The 24,996-nt window shown below is 48.2% G+C and overlaps 2 protein-coding genes across 2 annotated transcripts in view; one reads left to right on the top strand and one right to left on the bottom strand.

Moving 5' to 3' along the window:
• LOC138260542 (zinc finger protein 91-like) overlaps nt 1-24,996 on the top strand; it is a 344,562-nt gene that overhangs the window by 127,060 nt on the left and 192,506 nt on the right. The window lies entirely within an intron of this gene.
• Nucleotides 5,768-24,996, bottom strand: part of LOC138260543 (zinc finger protein 658B-like) — a 73,769-nt gene continuing 54,540 nt past the window's right edge. Inside the window, exon 2 of the mRNA XM_069209162.1 lies at nt 5,768-9,152. Coding sequence (XP_069065263.1) covers nt 6,642-8,501 — 1,860 coding nt within the window. The 5' untranslated portion in view covers nt 8,502-9,152 and the 3' untranslated portion in view covers nt 5,768-6,641. The remainder of the gene's footprint in view (nt 9,153-24,996) is intronic.

Genomic DNA, 24,996 nt, shown 5'->3' with positions numbered 1-24,996 from the left:
AGCTCTTCCTCTCCCCTCACCCTGTCTCCAGCTCTTCCTCTCTCCCCTCACTCTGTCTCCAGCTTTTCCTCTCTCCCCTCACTCTATCTGCAGCTCTTCCTCTTCCCTCACTCTGTCTCTAGCTCTTCCTCTCTCCTCACTGTGTCTTCAGCTTTTCCTTACTCTGTCTCTAGCTCTTCCTCTCCCATCACTCTGTCTCTAGCTCTTCCTCTCCCCTCACTCTGTCTCTAGCTCTTCCTCTCCCCTCACTCTGTCTCCAACTCTTCCTCTCTCCTCTCACTCTGTGTTCAGCTCTTCCTCTCTCCCCTCACTCTGCCTCCAGCTCTTCCTGTCTCCTCTCACTGACTCCAGCTCTTCCTCTCTCCTCTCACTGACTCCAGCTCTTCCTCTCTCCCCTCACCCTGTCTCTACCTCTTCCTCTCCCCTCACCATGTCTCTACCTCTTCCTCTCCCCTCACTCTGTGTCCAGCTCTTCCTCTCCCCTCACTCTGTCTCCAGCTCTTCCTCTCACTGACTCAAGCTCTTCCTCTCTCCTCTCACTCTGTCTCCAGCTCTTCCTCTCTCCCCTCACTCTGTCTGCAGCTCTTCGTCTCTCCTCACTATCTCCAGCTCTTCCTCTCTCCTCTCACTGACTCCAGCTCTTCCGCTCTCCCCTCACTGTCTGCAGCTCTTCCTCTCTTCCTCTCTCCCCTCACTCTCTCTTCCTCTCTCCCCTCACTCTGTCTCTAGCTCTTCCTCTCTCCTCACTCTGTCCCCACCTCTTCCTTACTGTCTCTAGCTTTTCCTCTCTCCTCTCACTGAATCCAGCTCTTCCTCTCTCCCCTCACTTTGTCTCTAGCTCTTCATCTCCCCCTCCGTCTCCAGCTCTTCCTCTCCCCCTCCCTCTGTCTCCAGCTCTTCCTCTCCCCCTCCCTCTGTCTCCAGCTCTTCCTCTCCCCTCACTCTCTGTCTCCAGCTCTTCCTCTCCCCTCACTCTCTGTCTCCAGCTCTTCATCTCCCCTCACTCTCTGTCTCCAGCTCTTCCTCCCTCCCCTCTCTGTCTCCAGCTCTTCATCTCCCCCTTACTCTGTCTACAGCTCTTCCTCTCCCCCTCCCTCTGTCTCCAGCTCTTCCTCTCCCCTCACTCTCTGTCTCCAGCTCTTCCTCTCTCCCCTCACTCTGTCTCCAGCTCTTCCTCTCTCCCCTCTCTCCGTCTCCAGCTCTTCCTCTCTCCCCTCACTCTGCCTCTAGCTCTTCCTCTCTCTTCTCACTGACTCAAGCTCTTCCTCTGTCCCTTCACACTGTCTCCAGCTCTTCCTCTCCCCTCACTCTGTCTCCAGCTCTTCCCTCACTGTCCTTAACTCTACCTCTATCCCCCCACTCTGTCTCCAGCTCTTCCTCTCTCCCCTTACTCTGTCTCCAGCTCTTCCTCTCCTCTCACTCCGTCTCCAGCTCTTCCTCTCCCCTCTCTCTCCCGCTCTTCCTGTCTCCAGCTCTTCCTCTCTCCCCTCACTCTGTCTCCAGCTCTTCCTCTCTCCCCTCACTCTGTCTCCAGCTCTTCCTCTCCTCTCACTCCATCTCCAGCTCTTCCTCTCTCTCTCTCTCCCGCTCTTCCTGTCTCCAGCTCTTCCTCTCCCCCTCACTGTCTCCAGCTCTTCCTCTCCTCTCACTGACTCAAGCTCTTCCTCTCCCCTCACTCTGTCTCCAGCTCTTCCTCTCCCCTCTCTCTCTCTCCCGCTCTTCCTGTCTCCAGCTCTTCCTCTCTCCTCACTCTGTCCCCAGCTCTTCCTCTTCCCCCTCACTGTCTCCAGCTCTTCCTCTCTCCCCTCACTGTCTGCAGCTCTTACTCTCTCTCCTCACTCTGTCTCTAGCTCTTCCTCTCCCCTCACTCTGCCCCCAGCTCTTCCTCTCCCCTCACTCTGTCTGCAGCTCTTCCTCTCCCCTCACTCTGTCCAGCTCTTTTTTCTCTCCCCTCACTGTCCTTAACTCTACCTCTATCCCCCCACTCTGTCTCCAGCTCTTCCTCTCTCCCCTCACTCTGTCTCCAGCTCTTCCTCTCTCCCCTCACTGTCTCCAGCTCTTCCTCTCCTCTGACCCCCTCTCCAGCTCTTCCTCTCCTCTGACTCCGTCTCCAGCTCTTCCTCTCCCCTCTCTCTCTCTTCCGCTCTTCCTGTCTCCAGCTCTTCCTCTCCCCCTCACTCTGTCTCCAGCTCTTCCTCTCCTCTCTCTGACTCAAGCTCTTCCTCTCTCTCTCTCTCCCGCTCTTCCTGTCTCCAGCTCTTCCTCTCCCCCTCACTGTCTCCAGCTCTTCCTCTCCTCTCACTGACTCAAGCTCTTCCTCTCCCCTCACTCTGTCTCCAGCTCTTCCTCTCCCCTCTCTCTCTCTCTCTCCCGCTCTTCCTGTCTCCAGCTCTTCCTCTCTCTCCTCACTCTGTCATCAGCTCTTCCTCTTCCTCTCTCCCCTCACTGTCTCCAGCTCTTCCTCTCTCCCCTCACTGTCTGCAGCTCTTCCTCTCTCCCCCCACTCGGTCTCTAGCTCTTCCTCTCCCCTCACTCTGCCCCCAGCTCTTCCTCTCCCCTCACTCTGTCTGCAGCTCTTCCTCTCCCCTCACTGTCCTTAACTCTACCTCTATCCCCCCCACTCTGTCTCCAGCTCTTCCTCTCTCCCCTCACTCTGTCTCCAGCTCTTCCTCTCTCCCCTCACTGTCTCCAGCTCTTCCTCTCCTCTGACTCCGTCTCCAGCTCTTCCTCTCCCCTCTCTCTTCCGCTCTTCCTCTCCCCCTCACTCTGTCTCCAGCTCTTCCTCTCCTCTCACTGACTCAAGCTCTTCCTCTCCCCTCACTCTGTCTCCAGCTCTTCCTGCCCCCTCACTCTGTCTCCAGCTCTTCCTCTCTCCCCTCACTCTGTGTCCAGCTCTTCCTCTCCCCTCACTCTGTCTCCCGCTCTTCCTGTCTCTAGCTCTTCCTCTCTCTCCTCACTCGGTCTCCAGCTCGTCCTCTCCCCTCACTGTCTCCAGCTTTTCCTCTCTCCCCTCACTCTATCTGCAGCTCTTCCTCTTCCCTCACTCTGTGTCCAGCTCTCCCTCTCTCTCCACACTCTGTCTGCAGCTCTTCCTCTCCCCTCACTCTGTCCAGCTCTTCCTCTCTCCCCTCACTCTGTCTCCAGCTCTTACTCTCTCCTCTCACTGACTCCAGCTCTTCCTTTGTCCCCTCACCCTGTCTCCAGCTCTTCCTCACTTTCCTTGTCTTGTTCTCAAATACATTTCTCATGCTCTTTGTACAGTTTCTCTTCTTCCCACCCTCTCCCTCAGGCTCACCGTCTCTCTGTCACTGTATGTGTACTATTCAGCCCTTTTTAAATTATGTTGGAGCGGTCCCCTCGCTCCAAACTCTCCTGATAGAAGCCAGGCTCTCTCTGCGCGACGCCCCAGCACTTTCACAGTTCACTAGTCACCTCGGGAATGAACGAGGGAAAGATCTTGACTAATCATCTGGCAGAAGTGGTGATTACCTGAAAGAAGAACGAAGACTCGTCTTTGTGTCCCAGTCTTTACAAAGCCCTTCCCTTCTCTTTAGTGAATCCTTCTGTCCCGGCGGTGGCTGCCTGTGACTCGCCCTTTCTCCAGTCAGTGGGTCCCTCCTCACCCCTTTCCGTCCTCTCACAGACTGCACCTTGGGTGGGCTTTCCTGGCGCTCTGGGAGTTGCTCATACAGAAATCTAGGCAGAATATCATTTTCATTTCATGAATTCGGCAGACATTTTGCAGGTGCCCCTGGCTGCAGGGCTTCAAGAGGAGGCCAGCCCCTTTCTTTGACATGAACCCGCCAATTCTAGCACAGCGTCAGCATCTCTTTATCATAAACCTAGAATACGGGCATTAGTAGTCTGCTGAATGTAACACGAGACGCCTTATAAAAGTGACTTAATGAACCACTCTTGTTTACACACACACACACACTTTCTTTTATAGCTAAAACATTTCCATGGATTATTCTCTACACATCGGTCGACTATAACCCATCGCGTAAAGAATATATTTCAAAGACACCATATACTCTAACAATAGGATTTTATAGATTTAGACAGAATATACATTTTGTAAAGTAACACAGATCCAGTGTTTGACCTGTCTGATCAGTTATGATACGCTGGATCCATGTTCTACACAACTGATCTACTGAAATACCCGTGTGTGATCCTCTGCATACTTGTGGTGTGCCATGCACAGAGCACACCTGGGTCTGCTCGGAGCCCTGTGTGCATCTGCCATGCACAGACCACATCTGGGTCTGCTCGGAGCCCTGTGTGCATCTGCCATGCAGAGACCACACCTGGGTCTGCTCGGAGCCCTGTGTGCATCTGCCATGCAGAGACCACACCTGGGTCTGCTCGGAGCCCTGTGTGCATCTGCCATTCACAGAGCACACCTGGGTCTGCTCGGAGCCCCGTGTGCATCTGCCATGCACAGACCACACCTGGGTCTGCTCGGAGCCCTGTGTGCATCTGCCATGCAGAGACCACACCTGGGTCTGCTCGGAGCCCTGTGTGCATCTGCCATGCACAGAGCACACCTGGGTCTGCTCGGAGCCCTGTGTGCATCTGCCATGCACAGAGCACACCTGGGTCTGCTCGGAGCCCCGTGTGCATCTGCCATGCACAGACCACATCTGGGTCTGCTCGGAGCCCTGTGTGCATCTGCCATGCAGAGACCACACCTGGGTCTGCTCGGAGCCCTGTGTGCATCTGCCATTCACAGAGCACACCTGGGTCTGCTCGGAGCCCTGTGTGCATCTGCCATGCAGAGACCACACCTGGGTCTGCTCGGAGCCCTGTGTGCATCTGCCATGCACAGACCACACCTGGGTCTGCTCGGAGCCCTGTGTGCATCTGCCATGCAGAGACCACACCTGGGTCTGCTCGGAGCCCCGTGTGCATCTGCCATGCACAGACCACACCTGGGTCTGCTCGGAGCCCTGTGTGCATCTGCCATGCAGAGACCACACCTGGGTCTGCTCGGAGCCCTGTGTGCATCTGCCATGCACAGAGCACACCTGGGTCTGCTCGGAGCCCTGTGTGCATCTGCCATGCACAGACCACACCTGGGTCTGCTCGGAGCCCCGTGTGCATCTGCCATGCACAGACCACATCTGGGTCTGCTCGGAGCCCTGTGTGCATCTGCCATGCAGAGACCACACCTGGGTCTGCTCGGAGCCCTGTGTGCATCTGCCATTCACAGAGCACACCTGGGTCTGCTCGGAGCCCTGTGTGCATCTGCCATGCACAGACCACACCTGGGTCTGCTCGGAGCCCTGTGTGCATCTGCCATGCACAGACCACACCTGGGTCTGCTCGGAGCCCCGTGTGCATCTGCCATGCAGAGACCACACCTGGGTCTGCTCGGAGCCCTGTGTGCATCTGCCATGCACAGACCACACCTGGGTCTGCTCGGAGCCCTGTGTGCATCTGCCATGCAGAGACCACACCTGGGTCTGCTCGGAGCCCTGTGTGCATCTGCCATTCACAGACCACACCTGGGTCTGCTCGGAGCCCCGTGTGCATCTGCCATGCACAGACCACACCTGGGTCTGCTCGGAGCCCCGTGTGCATCTGCCATGCAGAGAGCACACCTGGGTCTGCTCGGAGCCCCGTGTGCATCTGCCATGCACAGACCACATCTGGGTCTGCTCAGAGCCCTGTGTGCATCTGCCATGGCTGTTACGGCCCTTCCCACAATCACTCTTCGCTGACTGATTGTAGGGTAGATGTATGAAGCATGTGAATGGTCACCTCAATGCACGCACCATTTATTGTGTCCTGTAAAATGTTCTTGCTAAGTCCCACTGTAATAATAAAGACACCTTTATTGTAAAACTAAAACAAATAGTCCCATTTGATTATTTCCATATCTGACTCGTTTATCATGTTGCAGTTTTCTTTGTAAAGGAGAAAGACCTCTCTTGGAAGTGAGACCTGCACCTCTGTGGTCACGGGCATAATTGTGAGTTTTTCTTTCTTGTTTCCAACAACCTTTTCTTACTCACGATTGCATTTTTTGTTAATGCTTTTGTTTTTTGTAATTCAGGTTGAATAGTCATCCCAGTGTCCGTGCGATGCAAAGTAATGCTGAAGTATCCCCCACTGAGGCGATCTCTGTAGCCTGTCCCCTTATTCTGAGGGAAGGTATTCAGTCAACGATTGAAAATGAAGGAGCTATTAATCCACAGTTCTATTGTTTATCACTTCCCTCTACATGTTCCTGAATGTGTGTCTGATGGTGTGTTTGTGATTTGATGCTGATTAAACCACTTCCCACATTTGCTCGACCTTATGGGATTTCACTGCAGTCAGTGTTTTCCTGTTGGGGTTTGTTTAGCAAATATAAATGGAATAATGGTTATTCCTGGGCCCAGGCATTCTAGAATAGTGTTCTTTATCATTTGGTCGCCGGGACAGTAAAATGTTTTAGTGTTTATCTATTGAGTATGTATGATCCAGCCTTCTGGCTTTTGAGTCTATGAATTTTAATTTGTGTTAGTTGTCTTGGGGCCAGAAACATTCACAATGAACCAATACTCCAGCAAGAGTATTATAATTTGTATAGGACTGCACCTGTCTCCACCACCCACACCCATCCCCGGGCCAGACCTGATGCTGGGCGTTTTTTATATTGGGTGTTTTGTGCCTGTCTGTTCTGCACCGTGGATGTGCAGATGGCGTCTAAGTAATGATGATGGACTCAAACCTAGTCCATAATCACTGACCACATGCATCTCGTCTGTGTATTCGCTGATAGGTTCTGGGATTTCATAACTCATTACTTTTCTTCCCACAGTTACTGCACCAATAGGTTTTTCTGCTTTGTGTATTTGCTGATGGCGCCAGAGGTGTGATGAGTCATAAAAGCACTTTCCACATTCACTACATGTGTATGGTTTTTCCCCAGTGTGTCTTCTCAAATGGACCTGTAAGTATGATGATTTTCTAAATCTCTTTCCACATTCACTGCACATATATGGTTTTTCTCCTGTGTGTATGCGCTGATGGTTCCTTAGATGTGAGGACTGAATAAAACTCTTCCCACATTCATTGCACATGTGTGCTTTCTCTCCTGTGTGGATTTGCAGATGACGCCTTAGTGTTGATGACTGGCGAAAACTCTTTCCACATTCACTACACATGTGTGCCTTTTCTCCTGTGTGTGTTCGCTGATGAGACCTTAGATTTGATGACCGATTAAAGCTCTTCCCACATTCGCTGCACTCATATGTTTTCTCTCCTGTGTGTGTTCGATGATGCATCTTTAAGTAAAATGACTGATTAAAGCTCTTCCCACATACGTTGCATCTGTATGGTTTTTCTCCTGTATGCATTTTCTGATGTATCTTTAGTCCTGACAACTGAGAAAAGTTCTTCCCGCATTCACTGCAGCTGTATGGCTTTTCTCCTGTGTGTATTCTCAGATGTACCATTAGATTTGTTGACTGAGTAAAGCTTTTCCCACATTCACTGCATGTGTGTGATTTTTCTCCCGTGTGAATTTGCAGATGGCACTTTAGTGTTGATGACTGGGTAAAACGCATCCCACATTCACTGCATATGTGTGTCCTTTCTCCTGTATGTATTCGTAAATGGGTTTTTAGGTGTGATAATTGATTAAAGCTTTTTCCGCATTCACTGCATCGATATGGCTTTTCTCCTGTGTGTGTTCGCTGATGGACCCTTAGGTTTGATGACTCATTAAAGCTCTTTCCACATTCACTGCATGTGTATGGTTTTTCTCCTGTGTGTGTTCGTAGATGACGCTCCAGCATTGATAAATATTTAAATCTTTTCCCACATTCATTGCATATGTATGGATTTCCCCCTGTGTGTGTTTGTAGATGGCACTCTGGCTTTGATGAGTGCTTAACGGGCCTCCAGCACACACTTTGGGTGTACAGTTCTTGTCCACTGTGTGTTTGCTGATGGAGCTTTAGGTCTGATGCCTCATGAAAATTCTTGCCATATTCACTGCAACTGTATGGTGTTTCTCCAGTGTGTATTTGCAGATGATGCTTTAGAAAAGATGAGCATTCCAATTGCGTCCCACATTCACTCCTTGTGTGTGTATTTTCCCCCAAGTTTTTGTCACAATTGCATCTTAGGGATAAGGAGTGGCTGAAGCTCAGCCCATGCTCACTGCATGTGTTTTGTTTTTCTTCTGTATGTATTTGCTGATGGGCCCTTAGGTCTGATGATTCACTAAAGCTCTTCCCACATTCGTGGCAGGAGTATGTTTGTTCTATGTGTGTTCTCTGATGGATCTTTAGGATTGAAGACTGAGTGAAGCTATTCGCACATTTGTTGCAGCTGTATGTTTTATCTTCTGTCTGTGTTTCCTGATGGGGGTCCAGGTGTGATGAAAATGTATAGCTCTTCACAATTTCGCTGCATGTGAATGGCTCTTCTTTTGAGGCATGTGTTCCTGAATTTGTTACTGTTTTGCAAAAATGCAATGATTGTGCTTCCTGATGGGCCATCATAGTAGCTTAAACAGTAAGACACTGTCGAAGTCTCTTCATGTTTCGGTGTTTCAGATGTGTGCATTCCAGCTATCATTCCAGCCTTACTCAAGTGAGTGGCATCTCAGCTGAAGGAGATGATGGCTCTTTATAAGGGACGGAACAAGTCTCATTGTGGGGTCAGTCCATTCTAGGATATGATGCTCTTTCGACTCAGCAGGGCCCGCCTTTATTTCAAGATTCATGTGTTATTCATGTGTGGATGTTTTTCTGGTTTGAACTTTGTGCCTAATAAGGGATGGTCATTGCCCTAACAGAACAGCATAGTTGAGTCTTGTTGTGACCGCATTATACTGATATCACACCAACAGCACTGTTGGGCACATTTGTCAACAGTATTTGTGGGCCAGTGTTGTTCCAATGATTTGCTTTGAAGTAGGTCTCATGAATTTTCATAATGTGGACATACACAGACTATTTCACTGGATTGCACCATCAGCTTCTTGCAAGGTGTGTCCATTCACAAGGGAGTGTTTCAGCCTCTTACTGCATTCTTAAATCTGAATAGTCAAGCCTGCTGTTTCTGGATCTTTTTTCCAGAAATATGATCGGTTTCCGTTAGCACAACATGGTCTTCAATATTCATCATCATCAGATTATAAATTTATGGGTCTGTTGGAAGTAAAGATATCTGAAATCAGTAAAGGCATTGGGTGCATGAAGAACATTCTCTACACACATTGCATAACTTAACCATAACACAAAGTATGAACACTTCATAACTTATCTATAACACAAAGTAAGAACATTTCCTAACTTACGTATAACACAAAGTATGAACACTTCATAACTTATCTGTAAAACAAAATATGGGCCTGATTTAGATATCAGTGCATAGGGTTCTTAGTCTCAGAGGTCCTCGTGTTGACTCTCTCGCTTCCCCACTATATCTCATCAGAAGGAGACAAACATGGTAGGAAACAAGTGAGGAGAGAGAAGTGGCAAGAGGGGAAACAGAAAGTCAGAGGGAGAAAGGGGAAGATATAGAAAAGAGAGGGAAACAGAAGAGGAAAGATGGAGATTGAGAAATGAAGAAAGAAAGAAGATTGATGGCAAGAGGGATGAAAAAATGAGATGTCGAGACAGACAGAGTAAGAGTGCTGCGGATAGAGACACATGCAGTCCTCTACCAAGGTCACATACTTCACATGGTGTATTAACAGTGCACCACTAGTGATACCATAGTATGAAGTACTGGAGCCCTGACACTGTGTGTTAACAGTACTCCACCAGTGATACCGTACTATACAGTACTAGCAGCCCTGACATTGGGTATTAACATTGCCCCACTAGTGATACCATAGTATGCAGTATTGGCGGCCCTGACATAGTGGATTAACAGTACTCCACCAGTGATACCATAGTATACAGTACTGGAAGCCCTGACATGGTGTATAACAGTGCACCACTAGTGATACCATAGTATGAAGTACTGGAGCCCTGACACTGTGTGTTAACAGTACTCCACCAGTGATACGTAGTATACAGTACTGGAGCCCTGACATGGGGGGTCATTACAACCCTGGCGGACAGTGTTAAAGCGGCGGTAAGACTGCCAACAGGCTGGCGGTCTTTTTTTGGGAATTATCATCCGCCTCTTCTCCGTTCCGCCCGCTGGGCTGGAGACCTGGGTCTCCAGCCCGGCGGCCGTGACAATACCGCTGCCGGTATTGTGACCCAGCTTACCGCCGTTGATTTCCAGCGGTAGGAACCGCCATGAAATCCATGGCGGTAAGCACTCTCAGTGCCAGGGAATTCCTTCCCTGGCACTGATAGGGGTCTCCCCCAACCCCACCCCCGACTCCCTCTCCTACACCCCCCACCACCCCTGCCCCCCCCCAAGGGTGGCAGGACCCCCCTCCCCACCCCCGACATTACCTTACACATACACACCCGACACGCACGCAGGCACCACCAACACACATACACGCACACACACACACCGACACACATGCCAACATCCACACACACACACACACCCACATTCACACATACACGCACACATCCATACAGACATACCTACAGACATTCACGCACTCATTCCCAAAACACGCAACACCCCCGGAAGCATACACGCACTTACACACCCCCTCTACATACACCCACGCACACCCCCATGCACGCACACAACACTCCCCCACCCCCTCCCCTAACGGATGATCGACTTACCTGTTCCATCGATCCTCCCGGAGGGGACGGGAGCCATGGGAGCAGCTCTGCCGAAACCACACCGCCAACAGAACACCGCCGCGCAGAATCACAGGACGTGATTCGCTGGGCGGTGTTCTGTTGGCGTGGCGGTGGAGGTGGAGCAACCTCCACTTCCCCGCTGCCCGTCACTATGGCTGTTGGTGGCTCTCCATCTGAGAAACGACGTAGAGCTGCCAAGAGTCATAATAAGCCGAGCGGAAAACCGCCACCACTGGCGGTCTTCAGCACGGCGGTCCCTTGGTGGTCTTGTAAAAAGACCGCTGAGGTTGTAATGACCCCCATGGTGTATTAGAAGTACTCCACCAGTGATACCGTAGTATACAGTACTAGCAGCCCTGACATGGTTTATTAACAGTGCTTCACTAGTGATACCATAGTATGCAGTACTGGCAGCCCTGACATTGTGTATTAACAGTACTCCACCAGTGATACCGTAGTATACAGTACTAGCAGCCCTCATTGGGTGTATTAACAGTGCTTTCCTAGTGATACCGTAGAATACAGTACTTCCTGCCTTGACATAGTGTACTAATAGTGCTCCACTAGTGATACCGTAGTATACAGTACTGGTAGCACTGACATGGTGTATTAGCAGTGCTTTATTGTGGGCGGTGCAGGCGTTTGTTTTTCCTGAAGCCTTCGTAAATGTCCTGAATTTTTCGGTGCAGAAAGGTGGCCAGGTTAGTTGCAGAGGTCTAGGGAGGGAGGGATGGATGAGTTGTCTGTCCCAGGGTTCGTGCTGTTGCGAGTGCTGGTGCTGAGGCGTTCTTGAATGGTGGTGTAGTGAATCCTATTTCGTTTTAATGGGATAACAGGAGTTAGCTTAGCCTCTGGTTTGCAGACTCGTGCCCCGTCACCTAGTGACTTTTAACCTACTTAGCTTGCTCTGTCTTAGCCCATTTATTGATTTATTTCTTCTAAGATGCCTGCCTTGTTTATAGTTAGGCCACTTGTTATGGGTAACATTATCAGTGTCACCGCACCAAGGTGTCAAGATCAAGCACCAAAGACAAACAAACAGTAGGTGTTCACACTTAGGGATTTTCCCTCTCTATACTGTCGAGGGATTGTTTATATTAATTGCCGTCCCAAGCATGTCCGTTATCTATTGTTTAGGAACACACCTATGTCAGGGGTCCTTGTAGATCTGTATAAATACATCACACTTTAGACAGATAATCAGAGGGATTCCGACCAGAGGGCATCGCCACCATCGCTGATACGGATGCTGCAGTCGTCTTGACGCTGACCCAGTCTTCGTGTCCCTGCGGAGTCTGAGATAGAGACCTCATTCCAAAGCAAGGAGGGTTGCGGGCTCCTCTCATGGACATGGCATTGGCAGATTAGGTTTAACAAACCCAGCTCTCCTTTAGGTAGGAGGTTAGGCCTTTCACATTAGGGTATTAGGGCATATTACATCTCATATATCTTTTTTACGTATTGCAAGATGGTGGGGGTCTTTGTAATAAGGACTCTCGTCTTCACAATTCTGTTTCTTGCATTATTAATTTTCCTAATCATTGCAGCCCATGCAACTTATTGCAAATTGCAGTTATGTTAAATAAAAACTATTGAAACTCAACTGCATCTGTGTCATTGCCTGTGTTTGTATGAGACATAATATATCTGTGAGAAAAGTGTAATCTCTGTTTAACCACGACAATCCCTGAGATATCTTATTCTCGAGTCCATGCGTAAGGGCTGCCATAAATCACCTTTTACTATTGTGTTTCTGGTGAGGTGCTGCTAGTGAGCCGGTAAGGTTGGGACAACAGTTGCGACTTGTTGTAGGAAAGACGTAGTCACCTACAAACAAAAGTACTGTCATCCTTAAACCAGCAGTCTTGCTCAGAGCAAGAGTCCAAACTACGACATGGCGCCACCAACGATGGTGTTTAGGCACTAACTTACAGATACCCTGAATATCACTGTCTCACAGACAACAGGTACTCTAAGTACCATTATACGGAGACGTCCGTGGTCTTTGGGAGAATCCTCCTCAGCTGAAAAGCTAACACCTGATTAAGCTGTAGGTTGTTTGAGCTCGAACTCATAAAAGGACTATTCTTCCCATTTCTGGTGTTCCGTTTCTCTAAACAAATATGGCTGATGCCGTTGACATTCCTGAAAATGCTAGACATGCACTAACGCAACATTTATTAACGCATGGCCTTACAGATGAGGGCAGGGATGTTACTCTAATAATAGAAGCTAATGAAGCATACCAAACAGAAACATTTTACTGTTGGGTGACCTTTCCTGAGGTTGACCAAAGAACACACACATTTCACACATATGAAGTTGCAAACGTACCTTTACGGTATCAAGCATACCAGTATCATTAAATATCGCTCACCTACCAGGCGCATCAGAACTGATTCGAAGGCGCCCTACCACATGTACTACAAAGAGTGAGGTTAGGTCCCTTAAATAATGATGGACCTACGTGGCCTATGTTTGCCACATACACACCCCACCCAGGCTTACAGAATACGCAGATAGCAGATTTACGAGTTTTATATAACAAATTAGTGGCATTATATAGACATTTAGTCCAGTTCGTACTGCGAACATTGAACACAACACCAGCGCGTCCAGCACCGCCAGTAGCTGGTGGTTATCAATTGGCTACTGGGATTAATCCACAAACAGTGCATACTATTATGGGTAAAGTCCCCACGGAATGGGAACAAATACCGTTCTGGATTGCCCAGAAAACGAATCAGCTGGAAGCTGTGTTTCCCCATACGGGACCACAGGAAAAACGTAGATTGCTCCCTATGTGCTTGCCTTTTGGGATGGTTCCCTCGGTGGATGACTGTGCCACATGGGGTACAGTCTTCGCTGCCATATATACTACCACACATGGTACCCAGACACTTGCCAATTTGCCGGAAGTGTTAAAACAAATACAAAATGAGCATGGGGCTGCACCAGCCCTGGATTTGGGGATGAAATTAATGAGTAACTTTGACGCCGTATATAATAATCCTATAATACTCAATAATACTCAGTAATATTAAGGGGGAAGCGGTAGCACTAGCAATTCGCCAGCGTCTCCGGGAAACTCCACACCAGGAACAAGAGAGACAGCTACCGAAAATAATTTCCGATACCTATACTAGTATAGGACGAGATAGTTTGGGAGCCAAACCTAAAAAATTGGAGTTACAAGGTACCGCCCACAAGGAGGGTACAAAGCAGGCACAAGAGGGCTCGAAGAAGCGCTGGGACAAACAAAAAGATTTCAAAGAAAGAAGAAATAAGAGAGCTGATTCTCCACACCCGGAGAACTCCGAAAGGAGATATAATCTCAGAAATAGGGAGAACATTCAAAATCCAGACAGATATACTGATTCACGTCCCTCTCGTTCCTTACAGGATGCACCAGATAGACGTAGCGAGAGAGGGGGCCGTCCAGATCGACGTCCAGAATATGTGAAAGAGAAGAAAGACTCACAACAGTCTACCATTAAAAAAGAAGAAAAGACTCCTCAGCAAAAGCCACAGTTTAAAAAGAAGAAGGTGGCAGCACTGACAGTTAAAAATGTCAGTAAAATTGAGAACACTGTTGAGGAACAAGACGTGGGCAGTGACTCTGTTAGACAGCGCGGCAGAAGTCACGATATGTCGCCAGAGTCTGAAAGATCATCTGGATGCGACAGCAACTAGCTATTACGTCGCGGTTGAAACAGCGGATGGCCGCGTTCTCCCCCGATAGGGTTTATGATTTAAATATTCAGATAGAGGGAGACGTGGAGCGCACTATTAGTGTGATATTTTGGGATGAACTTACTAGTGATATCCTATTGGCCGAAAGAGACTGGCCAACTGAACACGTCCGCAAGCTCCTGCATGGGGAAGATGTCATTTTGTCCTCTTTCTCCGATCTTGTTCCTGAAGCAGCGAAAGATGCCTATGCTGCTGAATAGGCTTTAGCGCAGGCACCTGCACTATATCGCAATCATGTAGGTTGGGACAAGGAGTCTCCTTGTCATATGATTCCCGTTAGGTCTACACCCCAACCGCAGCCGCAATACCCTGTTAAACATGAAGCAAAAGCTCTGGTAAAGGAGATCCTATCACAACTTGAGTACCAGGGAGTAATTGAGCCCTGTACATCTGCAATAAATAATAATCCGTTATTCCCCGTTGCAAAGCCAGACCATTCGTATAGAATAGTCATTGATTATAGACACTTAAATAGTCATACACGCACGTATGCTATACAATATTCACACAGCACAGCACTGATACACAATATAGTGCGTAAAAAATATAAAACAACATTAGACATATCTAATGGATTCTTCTGCCAGAATTTAGCACATGAAAGTCGGGACCTAAGTGCATTTTCATTTGGCTCTCAGAAACGCTTTTGTCGTTTACCCCAAGGTTATAAAAATAGCCCAGGCCTGTTTTCAGCCCGAGTAACATCAATATTACATGATATTGATTCCGAGGCATTATCCTATGTGGATGACATATATCTCACAGACGACGTCCTCGACATTCATCTTGCGAGGATCGATCGGATTATTTTGGGATTTGCAGACCTTGGTTACAAATTCAATTTTAAGAAAAGCAAGATAACTTTCTTAGCATATTATTCCTGGGATATGAGCTATCAAATGAGGGGAAGAGCCTGGCCCTGCACTTTCTAGAGAAGTGTGCTCAACTACAGCCTCCAAACACACTCAAGAAATTACAGTCTGTAAAGAAATGGCTCCCTTTTGCAGTTACCCCCCACTATTTGCCTGATACTGATACTGACTTGACTGAGAAGTGTGCTGGGACCCTGCTAACCAGGCCCCAGCACCAGTGTTCTTTCACCTAAAATGTACCATTGTCTCCACAATTGGCACAACCCTGGCACCCAGATAAGTCCCTTGTAACTGGTACCCCTGGTACCAAGGGCCCTGATGCCAGGGAAGGTCTCTAAGGGCTGCAGCATGTCTTATGCCACCCTAGGGGCCCCTCACTCAGCACAGACACACTGTTTGCCAGCTTGTGTGTGCTGATGGGGAGAAAATGACTAAGTCGACATGGCACTCCCCTCAGGGTGCCAAGCCAACCTCACACTGCCTGTGGCATAGGTAAGTCACCCCTCTAGCAGGCCTTACAGCCCTAAGGCAGGGTGCACTATACCACAGGTGAGGGCATAGGTACAAGAGCACTATGCCCCTACAGTGTCTAAGCAAAACCTTAGACATTGTAAGTGCAGGGTAGCCATAAGAATATATGGTCTCTGAGTCTGTCAAAAACGAACTCCACAGCTCCATAATGGCTACACTGAATACTGGGAGGTTTGGTATCAAACTTCTCAGAATAATAAACCCACACTGATGCCAGTGTTGGATTTATAAAAAATGCACACAGAAGGCATCTTAGAGATGCCCCTGTATTTTACCCAATTGTTCAGTGCAGGACTGACTGGTCTGTGCCAGCCTGCTGCTGAGAGATGAGTTTCTGACCCCATGTGGTGAGGGCCTTTGTGCTCTCTGAGGACAGAAACAAAAGCCTGCTCTGGGTGGAGGTGCTTCACACCTCCCCCCTGCAGGAACTGTAACACCTAGCAGTGAGCCTCAAAGGCTCAGGCTTCGTGTTACAATGCCCCAGGGTACTCCAGCTAGTGGAGATGCCCGCCCCCTGGACACAGCCCCCACTTTTGGCAGCAAGTCCAGGAGAGATAATGAGAAAAACAAGGAGTCACTGGCCAGTCAGGATAGCCCCTAAGGTGCCCTGAGCTGAGGTGACTCTGACTTTTAGAAATCCTCCATCTTGCAGATGGAGGATTCCCCCAATAGGGATAGGAATGTGCCCCCCTCCCCTCAGGGAGGAGGCACAAAGAGGGTGTAGCCACCCTCAAGGACAGTAGCCATTGGCTACTGCCCTCCCAGACCTAAACACACCCCTTAATTCAGTATTTAGGGGCTCCCCAGAACCTAGGAAATTAGATTCCTGCAACCTAAGAAGAAGAGGACTGCTAAGCTGAAAAACCCTGCAGAGAAGACGGAGACACCAACTGCTTTGGCCCCAGCTCTACCGGCCTGTCTTCCTCCCTTCTGAAGACACTGCTCCAGCGACGCTTTCCCCAGGGACCAGTGACCTCTGAATCCTCAGAGGACTGCCCTGCTCTAAAAGGATCAAGAACTCCTGAGGACAGCGGCTCTGTTCACCCAAGACTGCAACTTTGTTTCAAAAGAAGCAACTTTAAAACAACTGCGTTTCCTGCCGGAAGCGTGAGACTTGCTACTCTGCATCCGACGCCCCCGGCTTGACTTGTGTAGAACAATCACTTCAGGGAGGACTCCCCGGCGACTGCGAGACCGTGAGTAGCCAGAGTTGCCCCCCCCCCGAGCCCCCACAGCGACGCCTGCAGAGGGAATCCCGAGGCCCCTCCTGACCGCGACTGCCTGTTCCTCAGATCCCGACGCCTGGAAAAGACTCTGCACCCGCAGCCCCCAGGACCTGAAGGATCCGAACTCCAGTGCAGGAGTGACGCCCAGGAGGCCCTCTCCCTTGCCCAGGTGGTGGCTACCCCGAGGAGCCCCCCCTTGCCTGCCTGCATCGCTGAAGAGACCCCTTGGTCTCCCATTGATTTCAACGACAAACCCAACGCGTGTTTGCACACTGCACCCGGCCGCCCCCGTGCTGCTGAGGGTGTACTTTCTGTGCTAACTTGTGCCCCTCCCCCGGTGCCCTACAAAACCAACCTGGTCTGCCCTCCGAAGACACAGGTACTTACCTGCTGGCAGACTAGAACCGGGGCACCCCCTTCTCCATTGAAGCCTATGCGTTTTGGGCACCACTTTGAACTCTGCACCTGACCGGCCCTGAGCTGCTGGTGTGGTAACTTTGGGGTTGCTCTGAACCCCCAACAGTGGGCTACCTTCGACCCAAACTTGAATCCCGTAGGTGGTTTACTTACCTGCAAAAACTAACAAACACTCCCCCTAGGAACTGTGAAAATTGCTCTAAGTGTCTAGTTTTAAAATAGCTATATGTGATTTATGTGAAAAGTATATATGCTATTTTGATTATTCAAAGTTCCTAAAGTACTTACCTGCAATACCTTTCATTTGAAGTATTACATGGAAAATTTGAACCTGTGGTTCTTAAAATAAACTAAGAAAATATATTTTTCTATACAAAAACCTATTGGCCTGGAATTGTCTTTGAGTGTGTGTTCCTCAGTTATTGCCTGTGTGTGTACAACAAATGCTTAACACTACTCCTTTGATAAGCCTACTGCTCGACCACACTACCACAAAATAGAGCATTATTATTATCTCTTTTTGCCACTATCTTACCTCTAAGGGGAACCCTTGCACTCTGTGCATACTATTAATTACTTTGAAATAGTGCATACAGAGCCAACTTCCTACACAGTCATTACTGGGTTTCTTCAATTTTGGCAGAACATACATTCCGGATTATGCAGAACGCATCAAGCCACTTTATGAATTGGTCCAGCCAAATTTTTCTAGCAGACACTGGACAATTGAACACACGCACATCCTTAGGGACATGCAACAGGACATGCTTGAGGCTAAACACTTACACACACGTGACAATAAACAAACTTGGTCATCAGTATAATTGCTGGTGCCATTGGATTTACTTATGTCACCTTTAATGAGGATGACACGGTACCAATAGCATATAAATCACATTTATACTCAAATGCTGAACAGCGTTTTGCACCTACAGAAAAGATTCTGACGGCAGTTCAGATGGCTGTCATAAAAGAGAGGCCACTTGCCCAGGGGAAACATATTATTGTTGTCTCCCCAGTGCCGGCCTTGGAGGCCGTCACCAAAGCAAGCGTTCCTAACGCTAAGGCATTACATCCACGATGGATTCAATGGGCAACTTCTCTGACCGCCACTGATGTCTATTATATATTCGATCCCAAACTTCAGACACAATATTTTCTCCAGTATGAACAAGAGTACCCTGCTCCTCTGAATATCTTGCCGCTAGACAGCTATCATACTGTCATATACACTGATGGTTCGGCGCAACCGGCTGTAGGTACTAAACATCAATACTCAGCAGCTTGCGCAGCTGTAAGCGGAGTGATGAAAGATGGAGTTTTCTACCCTCACAATACCTACACGCAGACCTTAGGGGATTGCACAGCACAATTGGCTGAGCTTAAAGCTCTTATTCTAGCGCTCGAACACACTGAAGCAGGAAGTCAGACTTTGATAGTCTGTGTTTCATATTACTGCGTCCAGTCATACAATGAATATCTCAATCATTGGAAACTGAACGGGTTTAGAGATTCTAAAGGAAACACCATTAAACACAAGACATTGTGGGGGAGGGTGGCTGATCTTGAGGATAAGCTACCGTGTGTCCATGTAGTCCATACATTGGGACACCAACACGTTACTGGTAATACGTTACTGGTAGTACACGTTACTGGTAATACATTGGCTGATGAAGCGGCCAGAGCATCAGTAGCTACGGCTTCTGTGGCTGCAGTGACTCATTCTCGGAGGAGTATGGATAATGAAATATTGATTGCCGTTAAAGCTTCGGCTGCAGGCAAGTCCCTTCCGAAAGGATACCCTACAAACTATACTTACCATATCTGTGCACAGAATGTTGCTTACACAACGATTCCTGGGGTTGGAGATCAAGTGATCCCCAATGAAGACCAGAGATTAGATCTAATTAAAGGAGCGCATGAGGGTGTCGCTTCTGCACATGCTGGTATACAGGCCAGGATAACACTCCTACAGCAACGCTTCTGGTGGTCTGGTCTATGCAGACGAACAAAGCAGTATGTCCTTTGCTGTGACATTTGCCAGCAGATCAAGGGCTCTAATATCAAACGCCCACCGCAGACATCCCTCTTAGTGTCCAACAAGCCAATACAGTGTGTGTACCTGGACCATTGGGGTCCCTTACAGCCTGATGGTGCATACAAATACATTTTAGTAGCTGTAGATTCCTGTTCTAGATTCCTGTTCTAGATTCCTGTGGGTACGGCCACAGCGGTCGGTTGACGCCCGAACTGTTATAAAAGATCTGCTGATCTTTATCGGTACATATGCGGTTGCAGCATTCCACTCGGACCAGGGCCCTGCATTTGCCTCTAAGGCATTCAGGGACACCATGGGGATGATGGGTGTTGAACTCCATTACTCCTCACCATACCATCCAGAGGGAAATTCGGTTGTGGAGAGGTGGAATCGTGATCTAAAGCAGTCCTTAACAGCTTGAGTATTAGGTTCAGTCTGCAGTTGGTTACACCACATATATGGGGTCCAGAGAGCACTGAATAATCTGCCAAGACGGTCCTTGGGGGGACGCTCTCCATATGAGGTTCTCTTTGGGATACCTATGTATGTCCCAGATCTTCATGCCCCTGGTATGGTGGCAGCAGACACACCATTTGACATAAAAGAACGTCTCAATGTTTTACAGGAGCTTCAACAATTTTGCGATGATAAATCATCTGCAAGTGCTGCCACCTTTGGAATAAGGGAGTTGGCGAAAACTTCAACTGGCTGGATTCCTAAAGTTGGGGATCTGGTTTGTGAGAAGATCGCTGTAAAGAAGGAGTTCGGTCCATCATACAGAGCCACCTGTACCAGTCTTGGGAATACAAGGCACCAGGACTGTCGTCTTACCACCACTGTCTGGTTCTAAGATGAACAGATTCATCGCCATTGATGATATCAAACTACACCATGTGGCCGATCCTTCACAGTAGACCAGGAAGTCCCTTGGGTGGTTCCCGATCCCCTCTCACTACCCAACAGGACATCCATCTACATAGTAGGATGAACATCACTACTACAGACTATGCAACAATGTCAACTGCTGTTCCAGACAACTCCTCGACCATGGGGAGGGCGGAAAATGAACTCTTGTTGGTTCCAGTCACATCTTCAGTGACCATCCCGCTTCAAGATTTAGCTGTATTTTACACAAACACTTCAACGACTGAGAGCCTCCACATGCAGTGGACCAGAGTACATCAGCTCCTGTGTTTGCAGAGACTACCTCTGGATATTTCATTGACATTAATGATTTTTCTTCTGATTCATCCGCTACTGTGATTGACAATGTTTCAAAAAGTAGTAAGCTGTATCGATGGCTTAAAAAGAACTATTTGATATACCCATGAAACTACTTGTGGTTCTGTTTGACATTTTTTGCATTATTTTTATGGATTGGTTTTGTGACTGTTTTCTTTTTACTTATAAATGGTCACTATATTCCTGATCGCTCATCTGTGGAGCCTGTTGATGAAGTTTTAACACCACATCATTCTTCACATAAGGTCCGAAGAGATTTGTCCCCTGTAAATATTACAGCAATACCGATTACTGATGGGATTGTGTGGGACAAAGTTCCATTCGATATATACGGGCCTACAGAAATTATTCAAATACCATACGTGTTCAAAATTTCAATGACTGATGTAATTACACCTGATGTTGTCTCTGATGATTGGGATGTCCAAACAGGTGATTCCATGCTAACTGAAATGAAGGACTATTCCGCTTTTGAAAGTGATGATGTATATGATTATACAATGAATTATGAGGAAATGTTCTGCTATAACAATTGGGGACATCACTACCTACACCGTGCCACTAGATACAGGCCAGTATTGAACTACACGCAGTGGGAACATTGTTCTACACCACTGGTGGGGAGTCCAAAGTACTATAGCGATACATTTACATACTTTTCTGGGCATGATACAAGAAAAGCAGAGTCATATTATTTTAAAATATCTCCTGCACAAATTAGGAAAATTTTGCTAACTGATACAAAACTGATTTATTCAGATCCCTATGTTTACCGGCTCGCAATTGAGGGTTCTGAATACTGGAAGAGCACTATTGACTTGAAAAGTGTATGGGGAACACAAGATTGGCAAATACAGGGTAGGGAGGCTTTATTTCGAGCATGCCTGATTCCTGTGCAAATGATATCCTTAAATGACACTATTCAGCAGACATCATGTCTGGGGTTAGCGAAAATTAAGGATCTGAACACGCCCAGTATCCCTACTCCGGCAAGGTTTAAAGATTGGCAACACTTCCTTAATATCACAGAGGAAAGGCTAGAAGTAATGGTTAAGGCTCTTACCTATAATTCTTCACTTTCCAGTCCCGGTGGGTGGTTAATATGGCCTACTGACACAAATGAGTGTCAAGCGCGTTTTTTGAACTCTTCAGGGTTTTTTTCAATTAACAGGCCAGACCCTCGCTTTATATCGGGTCAACATACAGGTATAGTTACAACATACAGTGTGGGTAAGCTGTGCCAGCAATGGGTGCAAACGAACACGTTAGCCGCAGTTAAGAAACACCTGAACACTCTTTCTGAAAATATAGATTTCCAGGATTTTCTGCTGGGTCCTAGGAAACAGCGCTCGAAAAGGTTTTTATATGCTATGTACAATGAAATTTGGAAACTTTCCCATATTGAAGCTGCTGCACGTTTAAGGCAACTAGATAAAGAAAATTTGAAAAAACATTAGCTGTTGTCGAAAACGGCATGAATACACTGTCCAACAGGATTTATTCACTATCAAATATAGTGTTGTCTGCTATTGATATCACTCAGACAGACTTGTCCCGGTTATTTCATGGGCAAACACAGCTACGATCCATCATGCAGCTAGGTTGGACATTACAGACACTGAAAAGTGGCCACATTCCATGGAAGTATATTAATGGGAGTGAATTCTTCACTGCTTTTAATTTTTCCAAGGAACAAGTGACAATGGCTAAAAGGGAGGCTAGTTTCACCCTGCTTCAAGTAGAGAAGTTAGATAAGTTGCCCTTCACGGTAGCAGAGAGTCCTTCAACTATCTGGCTCTTACATGGCATTATTAATTTACCGATTTCGACCTTTCGTTTCTCAAGCTGCCTGAAACATCTTGCAGTGGGAAGATATGAGCAACTAGGACATAGCTTTATTAAGGAAGAGCGGGAGTTGCCCTTTGACTATAGATGTCTGAACGGCGAAAAGGAAGTCTTTCTTAGCGGAAGCGAATGTGAGACTGCTGTTCGTCATTCTATGATATGCAAGCAGATGTCTCTTCACGGTCTTTGCAATGCGGGGGTCGCAAATTTGGCCTGTTTTCTAAAGGGTACTCCCGTCCCTTTGATTCACCCGGTATTTCATGTACTTTCCAATGGAAGTTATGTGGTACTGAGCGATCAAAGTTGTTGCGGCATGCAACATGGAATTGCCTACGCAATTTCAGTCACAAAGGTCGTTACGTGTTGTGGACATGTTTTGTTTCCCCCCATGTAGGAAGTTGGCTCTGTATGCACTATTTCAAAGTAAGGAATAGTATGCACAGAATCCATGGGTTCCCCTTAGAGGTAAGATAGTGGCAAAAAGAGATAATACTAATGCTCTATTTTGTGGTAGTGTGCTCGAGCAGTAGGCTTATCAAAGGAGTAGTGTTAAGCATTTGTTGTACATACCCACAGGCAATAAATGAGGAACACACACTCAGAGACAAATCCAGCCAATAGGTTTTGTTATAGAAAAATATCTTTTCTTAGTTTATTTTAAGAACCACAGGTTCAAATTTTACATGTAATATCTCATTTGAAAGGTATTGCAGGTAAGTACTTTAGGAACTTTGAATCATTTCATTAGCATGTATACTTTTCACATAAAACACAATAAGCTGTTTTAAAAGTGGACACAGTGCAATTTTCACAGTTCCTGGGGGAGGTAAAGTAATGTTAGTTTTAACAGGTAAGTAAGTCACTTACAGGTTTCAGTTTTTGGTCCAAGGTAGCCCACCGTTGGGGGTTCAGAGCAACCCCAAAGTTACCACACCAGCAGCTCAGGGCCGGTCAGGTGCAGAGGTCAAAGAGGTGCCCAAAACACATAGGCTATAATGGAGAGAAGGGGGTGCCCCGGTTCCAGTCTGCCAGCAGGTAAGTACCCGCGTCTTCAGAGGGCAGACCAGGGGGGTTTTGTAGGGCACCGGGGGGGACACAAGTCCACACAGAAAGTACACCCTCAGCAGCGCGGGGGCGGCCGGGTGCAGTGTGCAAACAAGCGTCGGGTTTCCTTTAGTTTTCAATGGGAGACCAAGGGGTCTCTTCAGCGATGCAGGCAGGCAAGGGGGGGGGCTCCTCGGGGTAGCCACCACCTGGGCAAGGGAGAGGGCCTCCTGGGGGTCACTCCTGCACAGAAGTTCCGTTTCTTTAGGGGCTGGGGTCTTTTCCAGCCGTCGGGAAATGGAGTTCAGACAGTCGCGGTCAGGGGGAGCCTGGGGATTCCCTCTGCAGGCGTCGCTGTGGGGGCTCAGGGGGGACAACTTTGGTTACTCACAGTCGTAGAGTCGCCGGAGGGTCCTCCCTGAGTTGGTTGTTCTCCACCAGTCGAGTCGGGGTCGCCGGGTGCAGTGTTGCAAGTCTCACGCTTCTTGCGGGGAGTTGCAGGGGTCTTTAAATCTGCTCCTTGTAACAAAGTTGCAGTTCTCTTGGAGCAGTGCCGCTGTCCTCGGGAGTTTCTAGTCTTTCTTGAAGCTGGGCAGTCCTCAGAGGATTCAGAGGTCGCTGGTCCCTTGGAAAGCGTCGCTGGAGCAGGTTTCTTTGGAAGGCAGGAGACAGGCCGGTAAGTCTGGAGCCAAAGCAGTTGGTGTCTTCTGTTCTTCCTCTGCAGGGGTTTTTCAGCTCAGCAGTCCTTCTTCTTCAGGTAAGTTGCAGGAATCTAAATTCTTAGGTTCAGGGAAGCCCTTAAATACTAAATTTAAGGGCGTGTTTAGGTCTGGGGGGTTAGTAGCCAATGGCTACTAGCCCTGAGGGTGGGTACACCCTCTTTGTGCCTCCTCCCAAGGGGAGTGGGTCACATTCCTATCCCTATTGGGGGAATCCTCCTTCTACAAGATGGAGGATTTCTAAAAGTCAGAGTCACCTCAGCTCAGGACACCTTAGGGGCTGTCCTGACTGGCCAGTGACTCCTCCTTGTTTTTCTCATTATCTCTCCTGGACTTGCCGCCAAAAGTGGGGGCTGTGTCCAGGGGGCGGGCATCTCCACTAGCTGGAGTGCCCTGGGGCATTGTAACACGAAGCTTGAGCCTTTGAAGCTCACTGCTAGGTGTTACAGTTCCTGCAGGGGGAGGTGTGAAGCACCTCCACCCAGAGCAGGCTTTGTTTCTGTCCTCAGAGAGCACAAAGGCTCTCACCGCATGAGGTCAGACACTCGTCTCTCAGCAGCAGGCTGGCACAGACCAGTC

Source organism: Pleurodeles waltl, chromosome 9 (genome assembly GCF_031143425.1).
Source record: "Pleurodeles waltl isolate 20211129_DDA chromosome 9, aPleWal1.hap1.20221129, whole genome shotgun sequence".
Taxonomy (NCBI): domain Eukaryota; kingdom Metazoa; phylum Chordata; class Amphibia; order Caudata; family Salamandridae; genus Pleurodeles; species Pleurodeles waltl.
This window is presented reverse-complemented; position numbering and strand designations above follow the sequence as displayed.